Raw genomic sequence first — 17,739 nt, forward strand, 5'->3', positions numbered from 1 at the left:
CAGGAGATTAAGAGTTGTGGAGCACGGATTATAGATGTTTCTGCATCTACCTGCAGCACCATTACCAGAGAGTAGTACCAGAAAGTAGGGGATTGTTGCTTGGTCCCAAAACTTTTGAACTTTGGCTTCCCCAGAACCTCCACAAAATGATGCTACATCAGGATAAAAGGTAAAGGTAAAGGTACCCCTGACTGTTAGGTCCAGTCACGGATGACTCTGGGGTTGCGTGCTCATCTCGCTCTATAGACCAAGGCAGCCGGCATACAGCTTCTGGGTCATGTGGCTAGCATGATTAAGCCGCTTCTGGTGAACCAGAGCAGTGCATGGAAACGCCGTTTACCTTCCCACCAGAGTGGTACCTATTTATCTACTTGCACTTTGACGTGCTTTCGAACTGCTAGGTTGGCAGGAGCTGGGAACGAGCAACGGGAGCTCACCCCGTCGCAGGGATTCGAACTGCCGACTTTCAGATTGGCAAGCCCTAGGTTCAGTGGTTTACACCACAGCGCCACCCGCGCACATCAGGATACATTATTGAAATTCGGATGATTCCAAACTTTTACTCAGGCAGTATGTGAAGGGACTTTATATGTGTGCAGGTTCCCCTGCCTTTGCCTGCAGGGATTCCACTTGCATACATGTCCCCTGCAAAAGACTTCACAATGTCACTTCTCCTGTTTCCCATTTGGAGTTTTCTTGCCCTATTAATGATTCAGTTTATCCCAAATTCTGGAAGGGTGTCGCTGCTCAAAACTAAAACATGCATTCTAAAAACAACAGTTAAGAAAGTCATAAAAGGTTGACAAAAGCAACTCCAACAAAATACAACTCCAACAAAAAGAAAAGGGGAAGAAGGAGCCCTGGAAGGCACAGAGAGAGCATATAAAAATGACATCTGGTGCACCAGATAGTTAAAACCTCTTAGTCTAGCCAATTCAGATTGCACTTCAACAATATATTAAAAAGGCTTAAAACAGCCATATTTGTTTTTCCTCACACAGGGGCTTTGCATTTGGACACATGGCAACCCTTAAAGAGGGGGGTTAACCTTGCCAAACTGCAGACAGGTAGCTTCAGGGTTTTTGTGCTAACTGCCTTTAAAGTTTGTATATATAGCACAGGGGGGGGGAGCCTTGCCTTAACCAACAGCGACTGTTTCAAGTTGGTTTTCACTCCTATTAAAGAACACACAGCAGCTACTTAAAAGGCAATTAACACAGAGTGGGTAAAGTGGCCTCCCTGGCATCTGGGCTTTGGAACTCTACAAATGGAACTCAACTCCCCCTAAGAATGCAGTAGGAAATTTACAGGAAGCGTAATCACTCAGATATTCAGATAATCACTGAATGTTCTTTGCAACCTCTTCAAGGACTGTGAGGCAACAGACTCCATGATTTTCTCTCTCTCTCTCTCTCTCTCTCTCTCTCTCTCTTTGCATGATAGGCCAATATTCTAGCCACACCAGCAGCACTGAGGGAGTAGCTGCCCACCTGAAACCTCTAGCTCCTCCCACCCCTATCCCATTTACACTTTTCAGTTTGCTGCTAGAAGAGCCAGTTCCCAGAATTCCCCTTCGCAGCTCTTTGAGGGGAATAGGCTAATAACTCTCAACACGGCGGTGTAGCTAGCCGCTTGGGTGCCTAGTGCGGGGGCGTGTCCTGCATCTGGGGGCGGGGCAATCTGCCCATGGGGGCGGGGCAAGCCTGTCCAACGCCTGGAGCCTCTCCGCCACCTCCCCCTCAGATGTAGGGAGGCTGAGGAAGAGGCAGTAGGCAGACACAAGTCTCACGCTGCCGTTTCAGGCGCCTGCAGGCACCTAAGCCAACACATCACTCCTAAAAAGTTTCATGAGCCCGATATTATTATTTTTAAAAAACTTATTTTGTCACACACCCCTCAGTGATGACACCCGGGGAGGACCGCACCACCACCCCACAAACACCCCCTTCCTCCACCACCGCCTCAACACCCTTAACAAACTACAGCTCCCAGGATCCTTTGGGGAAAACTGTGGCTGTTTAAAGTACTTGCTTGGCAGGGGGTTGGACTGGATGGCCCTTGTGGTCTCTTCCAACTCTATGATTCTGTGAAATGTAAGGATTGTGCAGCAATATGACAGTGTGATAAGCAGCTTCTATCTTTTGCTCTGCTGTTGTGGTTTTTAATTTTTAACTTCTGCTGCTGACCCGTTTTCACTGCTTTAGCTGTTTTATCTTCTATTTCCCCCCCCCCAATTTTCTCAAGGCTGAACTTCAGTACTTCCTTTATGTCTGTCCTGAATGTTTGAACATTCACCTTCATTTGACGTTCACAAGTTCTAGTACTATGAAAGAGGGAGGAAAGACATCTCCTTAAGAATACAAGCAAAGCTCATCTACTTGAGCATCCTGTTCTTACAGTGGCCAACCAGATGCCTCTGGGAAGCCCAAGGCAGTACCTTTGATACTGAGGGTTGATAACCTAATCATCTATGAAATGCAATTCCTTATCCATTTCCTCCTCAATGTGCTTAATTTTATCCACCTGTATCATGTTCCCTCTTACTTGCCTTTTTCCTAAAGTAAAAAGACCCCCAATGTTCCTATGTTTCCTCATAAAGAAGTTGCTTCAACCCCTTAACGTGAGAACATGGGAAGTGGCCTACTGGTTCAGATCAATGGCTGACGTAGTCCAGTGGTCCTATTTTCACAATGGCCATCCAGGTGCCTGTGGCAAACCTGCAGGCAGGATCCAAGCATTCTCCCCTCCTGTGGTCTTCAACAACTGGTATTTAGAAGCACCACTGCTTCTGACCATGGAGGCAGAATGTAGCCATGGATCTAGAACCCAATGGATCTTCCCACAAGGCCCCTTCCAGAAACCTGGAGCCACCACTGGTCATCACTTGCTGAATGGCTTCCCTTACAACTCAGCTCTGATCCCATCACCTGGTGGTAAAAACCAAAGTAAGAAGTGCATTAGATGGAGGAAGGGGGGAGGCGAGGGAGCAAGAGAAATAACTTGGAATCAAGACAGGCCACAACACACAAGGCCACAAGGGTCAAACGGGGAGAGGAAGACTAATGGAAGAGCACATCATATGCATGCAACCACATGTAGAAATGAAACAGAGAGAACGACATCACATGATGGAATTGCTCCAAAGCAACTCACAGGCATGATGAGGTGATGCTGTCCACCTTTTCCTCCAGCAGATTTTCCACAATGAAGTGAATGACTTAAGCAAAGGGGAGGGGAGGGGAGGGTGGAGAGTTCTACTTGTTGTATGTATATATAGTCATCATTCATCAAATCCATTTATGGAACATTGTATACAGAGAGCAACTCACGGTGAATTAACGCTGGAGACCGACGAGCTGCGTGATACAGTACCTCGTGTTTGCTTTACAAAACTGCACATGCAAGAAACAGAAGAACAAAAAAGTGAGAGGGAGGGAAAGGGAACAATTCCCAAGAGAATTTAGGAACATTAGAAACAGCAATATCAAGAGGGAGGCTTGGATAGGCTCCTCAGGTGCCCCATCAGGTTGCAAGCTGGAACGTGCATCTTAAGAAACAAAACAAAACAGAGCCCAGGCAAGCTCTGGGGGGGGGGGGGAGTGAGAGTAACAGAGACACCATCTCTGTGTTGAAAGGGGAGGGAGGAGAGAGAAACCAAACCAATGCAAAAAAACATCAAATCAAAACAACAATGGAAGCCATACAAAGGTGGACTTAGAAGCCAACCAAGAGATATTTTAAAAATAGTATGTTCCAATAGATAGCACTTGTGGACATTTAAGGCTATTTCCAATAAACCACATCACCATCACTGATCTTTGCAGGTGCAGCTGAAGTATACTGTATACTCTAGCAATTGTCAAGCAGGGAGTTTTTCACATTGTTACCTCCTTATGTTGATGGGCTACAATTCCCAACAGCCCTAGCTAGCATGGCCAATGAGGTTCTGGTTTGTGGTTTGATAACATCTGGAGGGTGCAGTGTTGGCAACACCTGTCCTAGGCCACAGTTACTGCATGGGTGAAAATCAAGAGGCACACTTCAGAAGGTGGGCTAGAAGTAGGAGCCCAGGGCCAGAGGACCTCCCCAGGCTGCACTGAAAGGGGCAGGCACTTTGACACACTCCAGATGTTGTTGCACTTAAAGGGCCATCAACCTTGACCATTAGCCCTGTTGGCTGGAGCAGATGGGAGTTAGGATTTCAGGAATAAATAATTTTATTTTTATATTTTGCTTACAGATGGTGGTTTGAACTTTTGTGTTGTTTTTGCTGCTGATGATGTTGCAAATAAAAAAAAAGTGATTAAAAATATATATCCAAAGGAGGAGTTATTTTGATGCCTAATGGATAGACTGTGGACTGGCACAGGTATCTCCCATGCCTCTGAGGTTTAGTCAGACTTTAACAGAGATCAAGCCTTTACCAGAGATTGAGACTTGTCTTTGGAACTCCTTGCCAATAGAACCTTGGCTGGTCGCCCCTGCTTTCTTTCGGATGTGCTTTGATACAGATCAAATACAGATGTCTGAACTGTACTGTCCAGAAGGCCTTTGGAACATGATTTCCCACCCTTAGCAACCAGTTTTTTTAATTAACTTTTAAATACCTGCTTTTGTAGCTGCATTTGGTTTTATTGTTACACCTTCTATGAAAGTGTGGTTAATAAATATTTGAGTTAATTATTTTATTTTTTAAAAATAAAGGATAAAATGGCTGGAAAAGTTCTCTTGCTCATTTCATTCATTACATTTGCTTATGGCTACCAGCTTAGATGCTTTAAAATTAGCATCAGGCAAATCAATGGAGGATGAGGTTGTCGGTGGATGCTGGTCACTATGTCTGTATACTATGTCTGTATACTACTACAAAGAGCTGAGGAATGAGATAATCACCCCGTTCCTACTAACCATCCCAGGGTGCTCAACCACGACCATAATGCCCTTCCTTCTATCAGACCAAAATGACCAGATAACAGCTAAGGTTGCTAGCTTCATAGCTGGGGCAATTAGAATAAGGGCCATTAACTGATTGATAATTTGGGCTTCTAATATGTGCTTTTATACCAAAAAAATTATGTATACGTTGTAACGTTTTATTGTTGCTATGGCCTTTGGCTAATGCGAATAAAGTTTATTTACTTACTTACTACTTTTACATCACTAGAATATGGCTATGAATAGCCAAATAACAGGTGCTGAGGGTCACAAGTGAGGACAGCGCTGTTGCACATAGACCCTGCTTGTGGGCTTCCCATACCCATCTGGCTAGTCGCTGTGAGCACAGGATGCTGGAACTAGTTGGACCAGTAGCTTGATCCAGCAGCGCTCTTGCTAGGTTCCTTCAGGATCAGAATGCCAGTTGCTGAGGGGGGAAAGCAGGACTGAGCTATTGCCACAATGCCCTGCTTCTTGAGTTCCCAAAAGCATTTGATTGGAGACTGAGAAATAGGATACCGCACTACACAGGCTTTTGGTCAGATCCAGTAGGGCTTGTCTTAGGTTCTTCTGGTCTCAGCTCATTTGCCAGCCCTGGCTCACTTACAAGTTTCTCCTCGTATTGTGCAGGTGGTGACTGGTCCAAGGTTAACCAGCAAACTACATGGATGAGTAGGGCTCTCCGCATGGGTCTATCTGAGTCCTAGGAACCACCTGCACAATACATTTAAAGCAGTATCATGCCACTTTAAATAGCCATGACTTCTCCCAAAGAACCCTGGGAATTGTAGTGTTTTATGGGTGCTGCAAGTTGTTAGGGCACGCCAATCCTCTCATGGAGCTACAGTTCCCAGAATTCCCTGAGAAGAGGGATTGATTGTTAAACCACTTTGAGTAGAACTTAATTCCTTACAATCCTATGAAATTATATATATATATATATATATAATTATATAATTATATAAATAATAGAATATAATAATAGAATATATAATTATATAAATAATTATACACAAAACTACACTTTTCCCCCCAAAACAAAAGAAAATAGTATCATAGCCCAGTGGCCAGTAGACCTTTCACCATACACCCTGCAGCACCTTCCCTACCACCTTGTCCTCTCCCTCCCAGTTAGCAACCATGACCCACCTACTAGGAGGCTCTGCACCTTCCCAATTACTGGCAAACTTCAGCTCCATTTGTCTATTATATCTGAGTCAGGTGCTGCTGTGGGGGTCCTGGATGCAGAGATGGCCTGGATAAGGGCCAATCAGAAGAAGCTACCTGATTGTGTCTACTTTTACAAACCTGCCTGGGTGCTAAATACCTCAGGTGAACACCTCCTCTCGGTCCCATAAACATCAAAAGCATGGGTGGTGGTGCATGAGGGAGAATCTTTTTTGTGGCTTGGTAGAAAAGTGGGATATGTATACATTAAATAGACAGACTGACAGATAAATAAATAAGCAAGCTGAATCCTAACAAGATGGAAATCCTGCAAGTGGGTGGTTGTTGGACCTGAGAATTTAGATGTTTGCTTACTTTGGACAGGGTCACTCTCCCCCTCAAAGGAGCAGCTGCATAGCCTGCGGGTGCCCCTGGAGTCATCTCTGTCCCTTAAGACCCAGGTGGCAGTAGTGACTAGGGGGCACCATTTGCCAGCCTTAGCTGGTATGCTAAATATGAATATTTCCTGGACTGGGATAGCCTTGCTGCTGTGATTCATGCACCGGTAACCTCAAGGCTGAACTACTGCAATGCACTTTATGTGGGACTGCTTTTAAGGGTGGTCCAGGGGCTCCACCAGTCAAGCTAGAGCACTGAGTCCTACTGTCCTCATGTTACACCACTCCCCAAAGCAGGTGCATTGGGCAACAATATACTATCAAGCCAGGATTAAGGTTTTGGTTTTCACCTTTAAATCCCCAAGTAGCTTGGGACCACTTAGCCAGGAGGAGCGTCTTTCTTCATGTCAACTTGCCCAGTAATAAAATTGTTGGGTGAGGCCCTACCAACCATGCTGTAATATGCAGCGAGGTTCTATTAGTTCTGACTAAAGGGAGGCACCTTTCCCTTGGAACAACTGAACTGAACCAAGTACCCACATTAATGAATTTTCAGCACAGAACTGGAAATACTTCTATTCTTGTATCATTTGCTAGCAGTTAACAACAGTTGATTTCTTGTAACTATCTGCCAGTAGTGCAAGCATGGGAAACCAGCAGCCCTCTAGGTGTCACTGGTTGTCAGCCCTCTAGGTGTCAACCCTCACTGTCCCTCACAACTGACAATGCTTGTTGATGATGATGGGAGTTGTAGTCTAACAACGTCTGGAGTGCTACGGGTTCTCCATCCTTGGCTGCAGTTTTATTCTGGATCTTTCCTTTCACTGTAGTTTGTTTTTCTAAACCATCTTGTTATGGATGGAAGATAGCAAAAAAAAAAAAGTTGCAATATAATATAGTAAAATAAAATAAAACCAACATGGACAAGAAAGACATTTCAACTGCACAAGAAGTCAATGGGTGGTTCCCCGTGATATAAATTTCTGAGAATCACCAGTATTATTTTCAGAGATTTTGTTTATTCTAGGGCAGGAGTGGGGGGCCTTAGGCCCATAGGCCAAATGTGGCCATCCAAGCCTCTCAATCTGGCCCTCAGGACTCTCCCAGGCCACACCCATGCCTCAGGCCACATGCTTCATTGGCCCTACTTTGCACCCTTCTTGAGTGTTTTTGCCTGGATGTGGAATGTTTCCTCAGTGTCTGTAATGCAGAGGGAAAACTTTTTTGACTTGATGGGGCAGATCCTTATCAGGAGTACAACAACATATCATTGACAGGTTGGTCAAAATCCCTCGCATGGATTTGCAATCCCCCTTTGATCCCCTGCTTTTAGAGGTTTAAAAGGGGAGAGCAGGGAGACTGGCAAAGTGGTAAAGCCTTTTGCAAAAGTGCACTTTGAAGCAGCCTACCTTTCTCCAGTGGCTGAAGCAGGAGTGCTGGGGCTGCTTTAAAGAACTTTGCAACAGCACTATTTGAAGCAACTCAAACTTCACCTTTAAGCAGGCAACTGGGTGGCAGTAGCAGCAGCAGTAGCAGTAGGGTGGGTGTGGGAGAATCCTCTCCCCCATCTTACCCTGGTCCCGCTACCCACCCACTTGTCCACTTAAAGGAAACATGTGAGCTGCTTCAAACAGTGCTTCTGCAAGGATTTTAATCACCGACATCAGTTGATATTGACAAGCTGGAATGTGTGCAGAGGGTTACCAAGACAATCAAGGGTCTGGAAACCAAGCCTTATGAGGAACGGTGGAAGGAGCTGGATATGGTTAGCCTGGAAAAGAGGAGCCTGAGAAGAGATAGGATAGCCATCTTCCAATATCTCAAGGGCTGTCATATGGAAGATGGAGCAAGCTTGTTTTTTCCTGCTCCAGAGGGTAGGACTCAAACCAATGGTTTCAAATTTCAAGAATGCAGCAGAATTTTGAGGGGTCCAGCCCCTCCTTGAACATTTGGGGGAGTTCACCTTCTCACATGGTGCCTCTGTCTGTGTGTAGAAACTAGCCTCCTGTCATTCACATTTGTTGCTCTGTCTGCTTTTTCTTTCGCCCCCACCTACGACTAGCATGTGCCAAGAAGGAAATGCAGCTCTGAGGCTGAAAAAAGAAAACCTGTCCTTCATTGTTCTAGGGCTTATATGCTTCTTCCACAAGATGCTGCAAGGGAGCCTGTTTGTGGAAGTGGGTGGGCACGGACTCTTTCTGGACCAGAACAAATAAGAAGTGAGTGGTAACCAGGGGACACAAAGAAGAAATAAAATGGCCATGACATTTCCAAAATAATAAGAAAAAGAAACCCTTACGCTGCTATGGAAATGTTAGCTGCTGACAGGGGACTAACATCAGCTACTTCCTTGGCCTTCTGCAGGGCAAGTTTCTGATTGGTGGCCTCTTCCATCTCCTCTTCGTCCTGTTTTGGAAGACAATGGCACAGGCAGGAATGCATTATTCTTGACAGGACATGTTTCTGAGTGGGTGTGTCTAGGACTATCCCATCTCCCTCCCCAATCTATACATGGAATTAAGTGACATATCTCACAATCCTGTTGCAGAAATCAATGTAAATATATGCACTCATAAATTCACCTCCTGTCTTTTGAGATGACTACAGATGCAATGAAACCAAAGGTAATGGAAAAGAGGAATCTAACTAAAAATAATGATGATAAAATACTTCTGAGGAAGGACTGTAGTTCAATGGTAGATCATCTCCTATGCACGCAAAAGGCTGCAGATTCAATCCACAGCATCTCCAGGTAGGCCTGGGGGTGGGGGTGGGGGCAGGGAGGGACGGAGGGACTCCCACCTAAGAGTCTGGTCTCAGTCAGGGAAGAGAATACTGAACTAATTGGACCAATTGTCTGACTCAGTATAAGGCAGCTTCCTGCGTCCTTTTGGGGAAGGGCCATGGCTCTGTGCTGCTCTGAATGCAAAAGATCCCCGGTTCAGTTCCTAGCATCTCCAGGTAGGTTTGGGGAGCCCTTTTGCCTGAAACACAGGTGAGCTGCTGCCAGTATGTGTTGGTAATCTTGTGCTAGATGAACCAGTGGTCTGACTCAGTACAAGGCAGCTCCCTGTGTCCTTTTGGGGATGGGTTGTAACAAAGTGGTAGTGCATCTGCTTTGCATGTAAAATGTCCTAGGTTCAATCCTTGGCATCTTCTGCTAGGGCTGGGAAAGACCCCTACTTGAAATCCTGGAGAGCCACTGCCAGTCAGTGCAGACAGTATTGACCTAGACCTGTGGATTCAAGTTACAAGAAAGAAAGATTCTGACTAAGCATCAGGAAGAACTTTCTGACAGCAAGAGCTGTTCGACAGAAGAACAATTTCCCTCTGGAGGTTGGAAACTCTCCTTCCATGGAGGTTTTAAAGCTGTGTTTGGGATGGCCATCTGTCACAGGTGCTTTAGCTGAGATTCCTGGATTGCACAGGGTTCGGACTAGATGACCCTTGGGGTGCCTTCCAACTCTATGATTCTATGACTCAGTATGAGGCAGCTTTCTTCAGTGATGTGCTGATATATTTGGCATTGTCAATCTCATCGACACTAAGTTCAGCTCTTCCCTTTTCAGGAAGAGGAAAACATCACTCAGATCAGAGCAGCGGAAGGGCTACTTTGCAATTAGGCTTTCAAACACTGCTGTTCCCTTTCACGAATGGGCTAGTGGGCACATAACGAGCTGATTCCTTGCTGCGGTTGATGAGGAAGTAATTCAAGCCAGACTAAGTGAAAAATAGACCATAAAATTATTGCACACAGTCAATTATTTCACAACTTTCAGTACAATACCATATTCTTCCGTGTATAAGATGTTTTTTGCTTTAAAAAAAATTGTCAAAAATTGGGTGTTGTCTTGTACATGGATGGTGAATGCTGAGGGGTAAACCCCCCCCCCACAAAAAACTCTACTTACCTTCCCACGGTTGCCTTGAAGAAGCTGCCGGAAGTGCCGGAGCCACTGTATCTCCTGGGCACCTGGCTTGGGCTATCTCTCTCTCTCAAAAAAAACCCAAAAAACTCAACAACTTTGGGTGCACGCACACACACACCCCACCACCTCAGGTGCCAGCGGGGGTTGCTATGCCAGTGCTAGAGCTTTGAATATTTAATAAAATATCAAAGTTGTTCTGTTTGGTGTTTAAAATATTGATTTCTTAATTTGGGGTTCAAAAAAAAATAAGGGTCCTCTTATACACGGAAAAATATGGTACAGTGGTGCCTCGCAAGACGAAAATAATTCGTTCTGCGAGTGCTGTCATATAGCGAATTTTTCGTCTTGCGAAGCACCAACGGGAAAATAGCGGTTTGACGGGGGGAATTTTTTTTCCTGCCTTGCGAGGCAAGCCCATTGACAAATTCGTCTTGCGAGACAGCCTTTCGCTACCGAATGCCTTTCGTCTAGTGAGTTTTTCATCTAGCGAGGCATTCGTCTAGCGGGGCACCACTGTATATCAGTGACTTGCGTGCCAATGGGCAAAATAGACTCTTGATGTCCCAGAGGAAGGGCTATAGTTCACTGGTAAAGCACCCACTGCATTCAGCAGGTCCTGTGTTCAATCCCCAGCAACTCCAGGTAGGGCTGAGAATACCCCTTGTCTGAAACCCTGGATAGTTGCTGCCAGTCAGTGTCAACAGCACTGAGCTGGATGGACTCATTACTGCTCTCATTACTGGACTCCAACTCCCATCAGCCCCAGCCAGCATGGCCAAGGATGATGGGAGCTATCCCCTATCCTGGAGGGTAGGGATGGGGGAATTTGAATTTAATGCAATTTTGCCCAATAAACTAACTGAAATGTAGCCATCTTCCAAGAGGCACACTTCTCTGAATGCTATGATGCAGTTCTCCACATACCCAGAATTTTTATAAAAGATACATGAAAGTGTGCATGAAAAAGTATATATTAATGCAAATAATAGCATGCATTGTATTCCATTTGGGGAAATTGCGTGCAATGTTGTGCCTATTAAGGGAAACATGCATGGTGAATTTTCATAAGGACTTCTCTCTTGTTTTTTTAATGCAAACTGATGAGGATATGGGGCAAACCATCCTTAAGGCTGCAAAAATTGAGAAACTGACCGAAAATGAAATTGACAGATCTGTTCATTCCTACTGGAAGACCAGAGGCTTGACACTGCATGAATGGAAGACGTGAATGGAAGATGATGGAGGGAGCAGTTAACAAAGAGTTTTGCAGAGGCCAGGTTACATTGCCCTTTTGGCCTTAAAAGAAGCTTGGGCCAATTCATGGAGAAGAGGGCTGTTGGTGGCTATTAGCCATGATGGCTATCCACGGCCTCCACTGTCAGAAGCAGCTTCCGAATACCCAGTGCTGGAACCTGTGAGAGGGGAGAATGCTGTTGCACTCAGGTTCTGCTTGCAGGTTTCCCACAAGCATTTGGTTGACCACTGCAAGAAATGGATGCTGGACTAGATGGGCCATTGGCCTGATCCAGCAGGCCCTTCTAACGTTCTTAATTTGCATGTGTTACATGTAATCATATTTACTCAGCTATAAAACCCCTTGTATCCTCCTAAGTACACCACATAATTGAAGCTCTTTGATGCCTCTTCACTCTCCACCTCTTTCCTCTTTCGAAAAACCCTAGTGATTTCCGGATCCATGGTCTGATTTAAACTGAGAGCATTTCAAAGGAAGCTGTGCAATTTATCAGTGCTTTTGATGCCATCAATATTTAATTGCCCTCCACCATAACACTAACAAAAGGCAGCTTTCTGGGCAAGCTATCGGATTTAGAACAATTCAAAGGGGAAATTTGAAAAGGAAGTGGTCTGAACTTCTTCTTTTTCAATGCCTAAAGGAGTCTCTCTTTGCCCCAAGCCAAAGTGTTCCTACAAATCTTTTGGGGCTCCTTGAATAGACAATAACAAATCCCCAAGAGGAAAAAAATCTCATCAAGTTTTTATAAAAAGCAGGAATAGGAGCTTAATTTCAGACAGGAGAAAATCGTTCTATTCAAGAAGGTTCGCTAAGAGGGGCAGAAGGACACAGCAGAGGCTCATAGTTCAAGATTCTGCCTGGGGGTGGCTATTGGCCTCCCTGCATAGCAGTATAGGTAGCTGTCATTCTGAGTCAGGCCAGTGAGTTAATCTTGCTCAGTGTTGTCTACACTGACTGGCAGTGGCCAGAATTTCAGTCGGGGGACATAACCAGCCCTACTTGAAGATGCTTGGGGTTGATCCTAGGATGCTCAACCGCTGACCCATGGTCCTTTCATCTAAAATATAAAGTAAGATCCCAGTTCTCATGGTCTACTATGCTAACTGGTAACAGCTTTCCGAGGTTTTGGACAGTGGGGTCTCTCCCAGCCCTACCTGGAGAAGAAGAAGAAGAAGAAGAAGAAGAAGAAGAAGAAGAAGAAGAAGAAGAAGATATTTATTTATTTACCCCTGGGCATCAGTGACGTAGCATGTGGGGGTGGCACAGAGACAGTTCCCCTGGGTACAAAATTGTTAAGGGGTGCAAAAATTCAGCACTCAGTGCTGCCTTACTATAGCTGCATGCTTCTGTAACTGGTCTCCACTGAAAAGTGCTTCTCCGTGCAAACCAAGAAGTGACTTCTTGTGAGGAAGCTGGTAACATGTGTTGAACAAGGTAACCATTAGGTGGATTTGTAGCTGGTTGACTGACTGAACCCAAAGAGTTCTCAGTAATGGTTCCTCATCATCCTGGGAAAAGGTGACAAGTGGGGTGCCTCAGGGTTCTGTCCTGGGCCTGTTGTTGTTCAACATCTTTATAAATGACTTGGATGAAGAAATTGAGGGAATGCTCATCAAATTTGCAGATGGCACCAAACTGGAAGGGGTAGCTAATGTCGCAGAAGACAGAATCGGAATTCAAAACGGCCTTAACAGATTGGAGAACTGGGTGCAAGCTAACAAGATGAATTTCAACAGGGACAAATGTAAGGTTCTGCACTTAGGCAGGAAGAACCAGATGCACAAATATAGGATGGGGGACACCTGGCTTACTAGCAGTACATTCTTCTTTCTATAATGGGAAAGCTCTACACATGATTCCTCTCTATTAAACTGACTCTTTTTAAAAAGGATAATAATATTATATCTGAAGCACAGGCCAGCTTTCTCGAGAACCTTTCAACATCACACAACTGTGTTGTGCTGTCCCACTTAGCAGGAAAATACACCAGCCCTCTGCAGGGAAAAAGATTTGTGGCCTTTATGGACTTTAAATCTGCTTTCGAATCTATTCCCAGATCGAAACTATGGACCAAATAACAGCCATTACTGCAGGATAAATGACTCTTCTTCCTTATTAAAGTTCTGTACAGTGATGGCAAATTGCAGGTCAGATGTGGATTGCAGGACCAACTTTCAGACTGTATTGAGGTGGCTAGGGGAGTGAGACAGGGCTTTATTTTGACGCCCACGTTGTTTAGCCTGGAAACAAAGCCTTATGAGGAGTGGTTGAAGAAGCTGGGTATGTTTAGCCTGGAAGAGAGGAGACTGGGAGGAGATATGATGTTGTTGTTCAGTCGTTCAGTCGTGTCCGACTCTTCGTGACCCCATGGACCAGAGTACGCAGCCATCTTCAAATATATTAAGGGCTGTCACATGGAAGAGGGAACAAGTTTTCTCCTGCTCTGGAGGGCAGGACTCGAACCAATGGCTTCAAGTTACAAGAAAGGAGATTCTGACTAAACATGAAAACTTTCTGAGAGTAAGAGCAGTTCGACAGTGGAATAGTCTCCCTCAGGAGGTTGTGGGCTCTCCTTCCTTGGAGGTTTTCAAACAGAGGTTTGACGGCCATCTGTCATGGATGCTTTAGCTGAAATTCCTGCACTGCGGGGGTTGGACTAGATGACCCTTGGGTCCCTTCGAACTCTAAGATTCTATGATTCTATGACAGATGCTGTTAGGCAGTTGAATTAGGGTTGCCATATGTCTGCAATTTCCTGGAAATAGCCAGAATACGTCAGTTGGAAGAAGTGTCCGGGTGGAAATCGCTGAAATGTCGGGGAAATCCAGATGTATGGCAGGCTGTGTTGGAAGTCTAAATTTTACCTTAAAAATAGCTGAAAAACTAACAGAGAAAAGAACCTCAACAACAATTGTGTCCAGACTTCGACTTTTTAAATACGGCGACCCTAATTTGAATGCTCATGCGTGCTCCACCTCTTTTCCTCTTGCTGCCCACCCTCTTCACATAGCCCTGGGTGATGGCAACCCATGCAATGCCACTTCTGGGGTTTGAAACTTGGGCCTTCTGCATGCAAAACACATGCTCAGCTAAAGCCCTTCCCCTACAGTAAAGGTAAAGGTAAAGGGACCCCTGACCGTTAGGTCCAGCTGTGGACGACTCTGGGGTTGCGGCACTCATCTCGCTTTACTGGCCGAGGGAGCCGGTGTACAGCTTCTGGGTCATGTGGCCAGCATGACTAAGCCACTTCTGGCGAACCAAAGCAGCGCACGGAAATGCTGTTTACCTTGCCACTGGAGCAGTACCTATTTATCTACTTGCACTTTGACGTTCTTTCGAACTGCTAGGTTGGCAGGAGCTGGGACCGAGCAACGGGAGCTCACCCCATCGCGGGGATTCGAACCGCCGACCTTCCGATCGGCAAGCCCTAGGCTCAGTGGTTTTAACCCACAGCGCCACCCGTGTCCCCTTTCCCTATAGTAGGGAGAGATTAATACTTTTCAGATTACAAACAATGTGCACACAGGTGTTCTCTCCCCATACCCCCGCCCTGGCTCTCATTTCAGATGCAGAGTAAGAGCCTCCTCTTTGTGGAAACCTCTGGGGTATGCTGAAATCTATGCAGAGTGGATTTGACTTGAGAGAAACAGTGCCACTTTCAAGCTGCCCCATGCCTGTGCAGATCAGCACCATGACCCCTCTTTGGCAAACTCACTGCACCCATTGTCAATACTCTCATGCCCTTTCCGCAAGTACTTGGCCACAAGTATATTGTCAGCAGCTCTGCAAATTCAGTTCAGAAAAGTGCAACCCAAACTTTCAGTGGGTTGGAAACCCTTTACTCATACCCCTGACAACTTTTGAGGCTTCTTAGTTTAGAGGAAAGGTGAGCATAAGTTCTGCCTATTGCAGGCTTCCTCAACCTCGGCCCTCCAGATCGTTTTTGGCCCACAACTCCCATGATCCCTCGCTAGCAGGACCAGTGGTCAGGGATGATAGGAATTGTAGTCTCAAAACACCTGGAGGGCCGAGGTTGAGGAAGCCTGCATTACAGAGGTGCAAACAGCAAAGCATGGCATGGAGAAAGCGGATGAAGAAAAGTTTTTCTCCCTTTCTTGCAACACTTAGAACTCATGGACACCCAGTGAAGCTGAATGTTGAAAGATTCAGGATAGACAAAGGGTGCGTACAGATGTGGAAAACGTTGTGCTAATTTTTCTGATTGCAATGCTAGCACATCTGTCCCATTTCCTAATGTTCCTTTCACACTGCAGTACTATTGAGTTATGGAACTGTGGTTTTTTACCAGGGTACCAGCAAGTTGCACTAAATTTCATTCATATGAGTAGGTCTGGACGATGTATTGATACATCGTCCAGGACCAGTATGAGGTGGCTTCACCTGGCAGTATGTTGTGGGTGAAACTGATGCCACTCCTGAGTCCTTCTGCTACCAGTGCCACTTTCAACATCGGGCTGCTGGTAGCAGAGGGACTCAGGGGCAGTGACAGTTTCACCTGCAATATACTGCCAGGTGAAGCGACCATCGCTCTGCCCCTCATACTGCAGAAAGAGAAACAAGGTGTAGCACCAGGCCAATACAGCTCATTCCTCTCTCGGCTTCTTTTCAGGATTCTTGTAGGCATCTGATTGGCCGCTGTGTGTGTGTGGGGGGGGGAATGACGGACTAGATGGGCCTTTGGTCTGATATAGCAGGCTCTTCTTATATTTAAACCAGTAGAGGGTGTACAGCAAGGATGTGGGACTTGTGACCAGCATGGCCAATGGTCAGGGATGATGGGAATTCAGCAATGCTTGGAAGACCACAACTTCCCCATCTGTACAAGAAGCCCAAAGCTCAATTGTATTTGAGGTAATAGGCAGCAACTTAAAAGAAAAAAAAGACAAACTATCCTTTCTTCCACCAGAGGATCAGTGGTGCCAACAGCTGCTGAGGGCCTTTGTGCATTCCCACACTCACCTTGGTCAACTCCTGTGCATTGGCAAGGTTGTCCACAGCAATGGCCAAGAAGACATTCAGGAGCGTGTCTGGTTAAGCTGCTAAGGATCTTTTTAAAGAAAACCCTGATCTCCCCACAAATCAAGATGAATGCTCAGTAAACAGCCTGGCATTGTCTAACTTCTCCATAATCAAATCAGGATGAATACTCAATGAACAGTCTTGAGTTGTCTAACTTCCCTGCAAGCAGATCAGGATGAATGCTCAATAAACAGGTCGTCATGAGGTGACCTATGTGCCTGACACAATTCTGATCATGAGTGATCACTGCAAAACTTTTTAAAAAGTGACAATTATTAAATGATTTTTGGAGCCAGATCTGGTTATAAGATCAGCCTGAATAAATCAGAACAGCTGAGCTATATAACATAAAGAAAATTGGGAAACATAATTTAAAGCATGTCCAATTACATGGTGGGACACTTCAATCTGTTGTTTCGGGGCTTGGATAACTGAACAGTGCAAAACCTGGTTAACTATAATCATAATAAATGATAAAAGTATATTTAAATGGCCCTTGATAGATTGTCATAAGTAAAGGTCCCCTGGGTAGGAAGAACATCAATTGTAAATATGAAGATGATACATTGCATGCTCTTCCTTTGCTTTTAAGTATAATTGGCTGTATTCAAGAAACGTCAAACTCAGAGTGGACACACTGACATAATGAACCTAAGTTACGTATGTTTATTAATTTCAGTGGGCCTACTTTGGCACTGGATACCATCTAATGTTATCAGCAGGCCATGGAACAACAAGTTGCATAAAACTAGTGGTGGGTTTGTATTGGCTAGCACGATAGCCAGAAATGTAACCAAAACATCATATAATTCAGGGCTGTGGAATCTGGGAGTCAGACAGAGAGGCATATAGGGCTGCATTCAGCATCTGGGTCTGAGGTTCTGGCTTTCCCCTAAAACAGACCATGATCAAATCCCTCAACTATTCCTAAATTCTGCACTGTGTATAGTCCTCTAAATGCTTTGTAGACAGTATTTGAGCTGTGCATGAAATTTATCAAGTCAGAAAATTGCCA

At 45.2% G+C, this 17,739-nt stretch overlaps 1 protein-coding gene across 11 annotated transcripts in view; it reads right to left on the minus strand.

The window, feature by feature from the left end:
• Positions 1–17,739, minus strand: part of CACNA1B (calcium voltage-gated channel subunit alpha1 B) — a 307,712-nt gene that overhangs the window by 97,929 nt on the left and 192,044 nt on the right. For 8 of the 11 annotated variants that reach the window (XM_033137255.1, XM_033137250.1, XM_033137251.1 and 5 more), the window contains exons 9-11: positions 16,665–16,732; positions 8,800–8,906; positions 3,330–3,392 (exon numbers count right to left, since the gene is read on the minus strand). In XM_033137255.1, coding sequence (XP_032993146.1) covers positions 3,330–3,392; positions 8,800–8,906; positions 16,665–16,732 — 238 coding nt within the window. The remainder of the gene's footprint in view (positions 1–3,329; positions 3,393–8,799; positions 8,907–16,664; positions 16,733–17,739) is intronic. The other 3 variants (XM_033137256.1, XM_033137254.1, XM_033137253.1) reach the window with 1 other exon arrangement.

Source organism: Lacerta agilis, chromosome Z (assembly GCF_009819535.1).
Source record: "Lacerta agilis isolate rLacAgi1 chromosome Z, rLacAgi1.pri, whole genome shotgun sequence".
In the NCBI taxonomy this organism is placed as follows: domain Eukaryota; kingdom Metazoa; phylum Chordata; class Lepidosauria; order Squamata; family Lacertidae; genus Lacerta; species Lacerta agilis.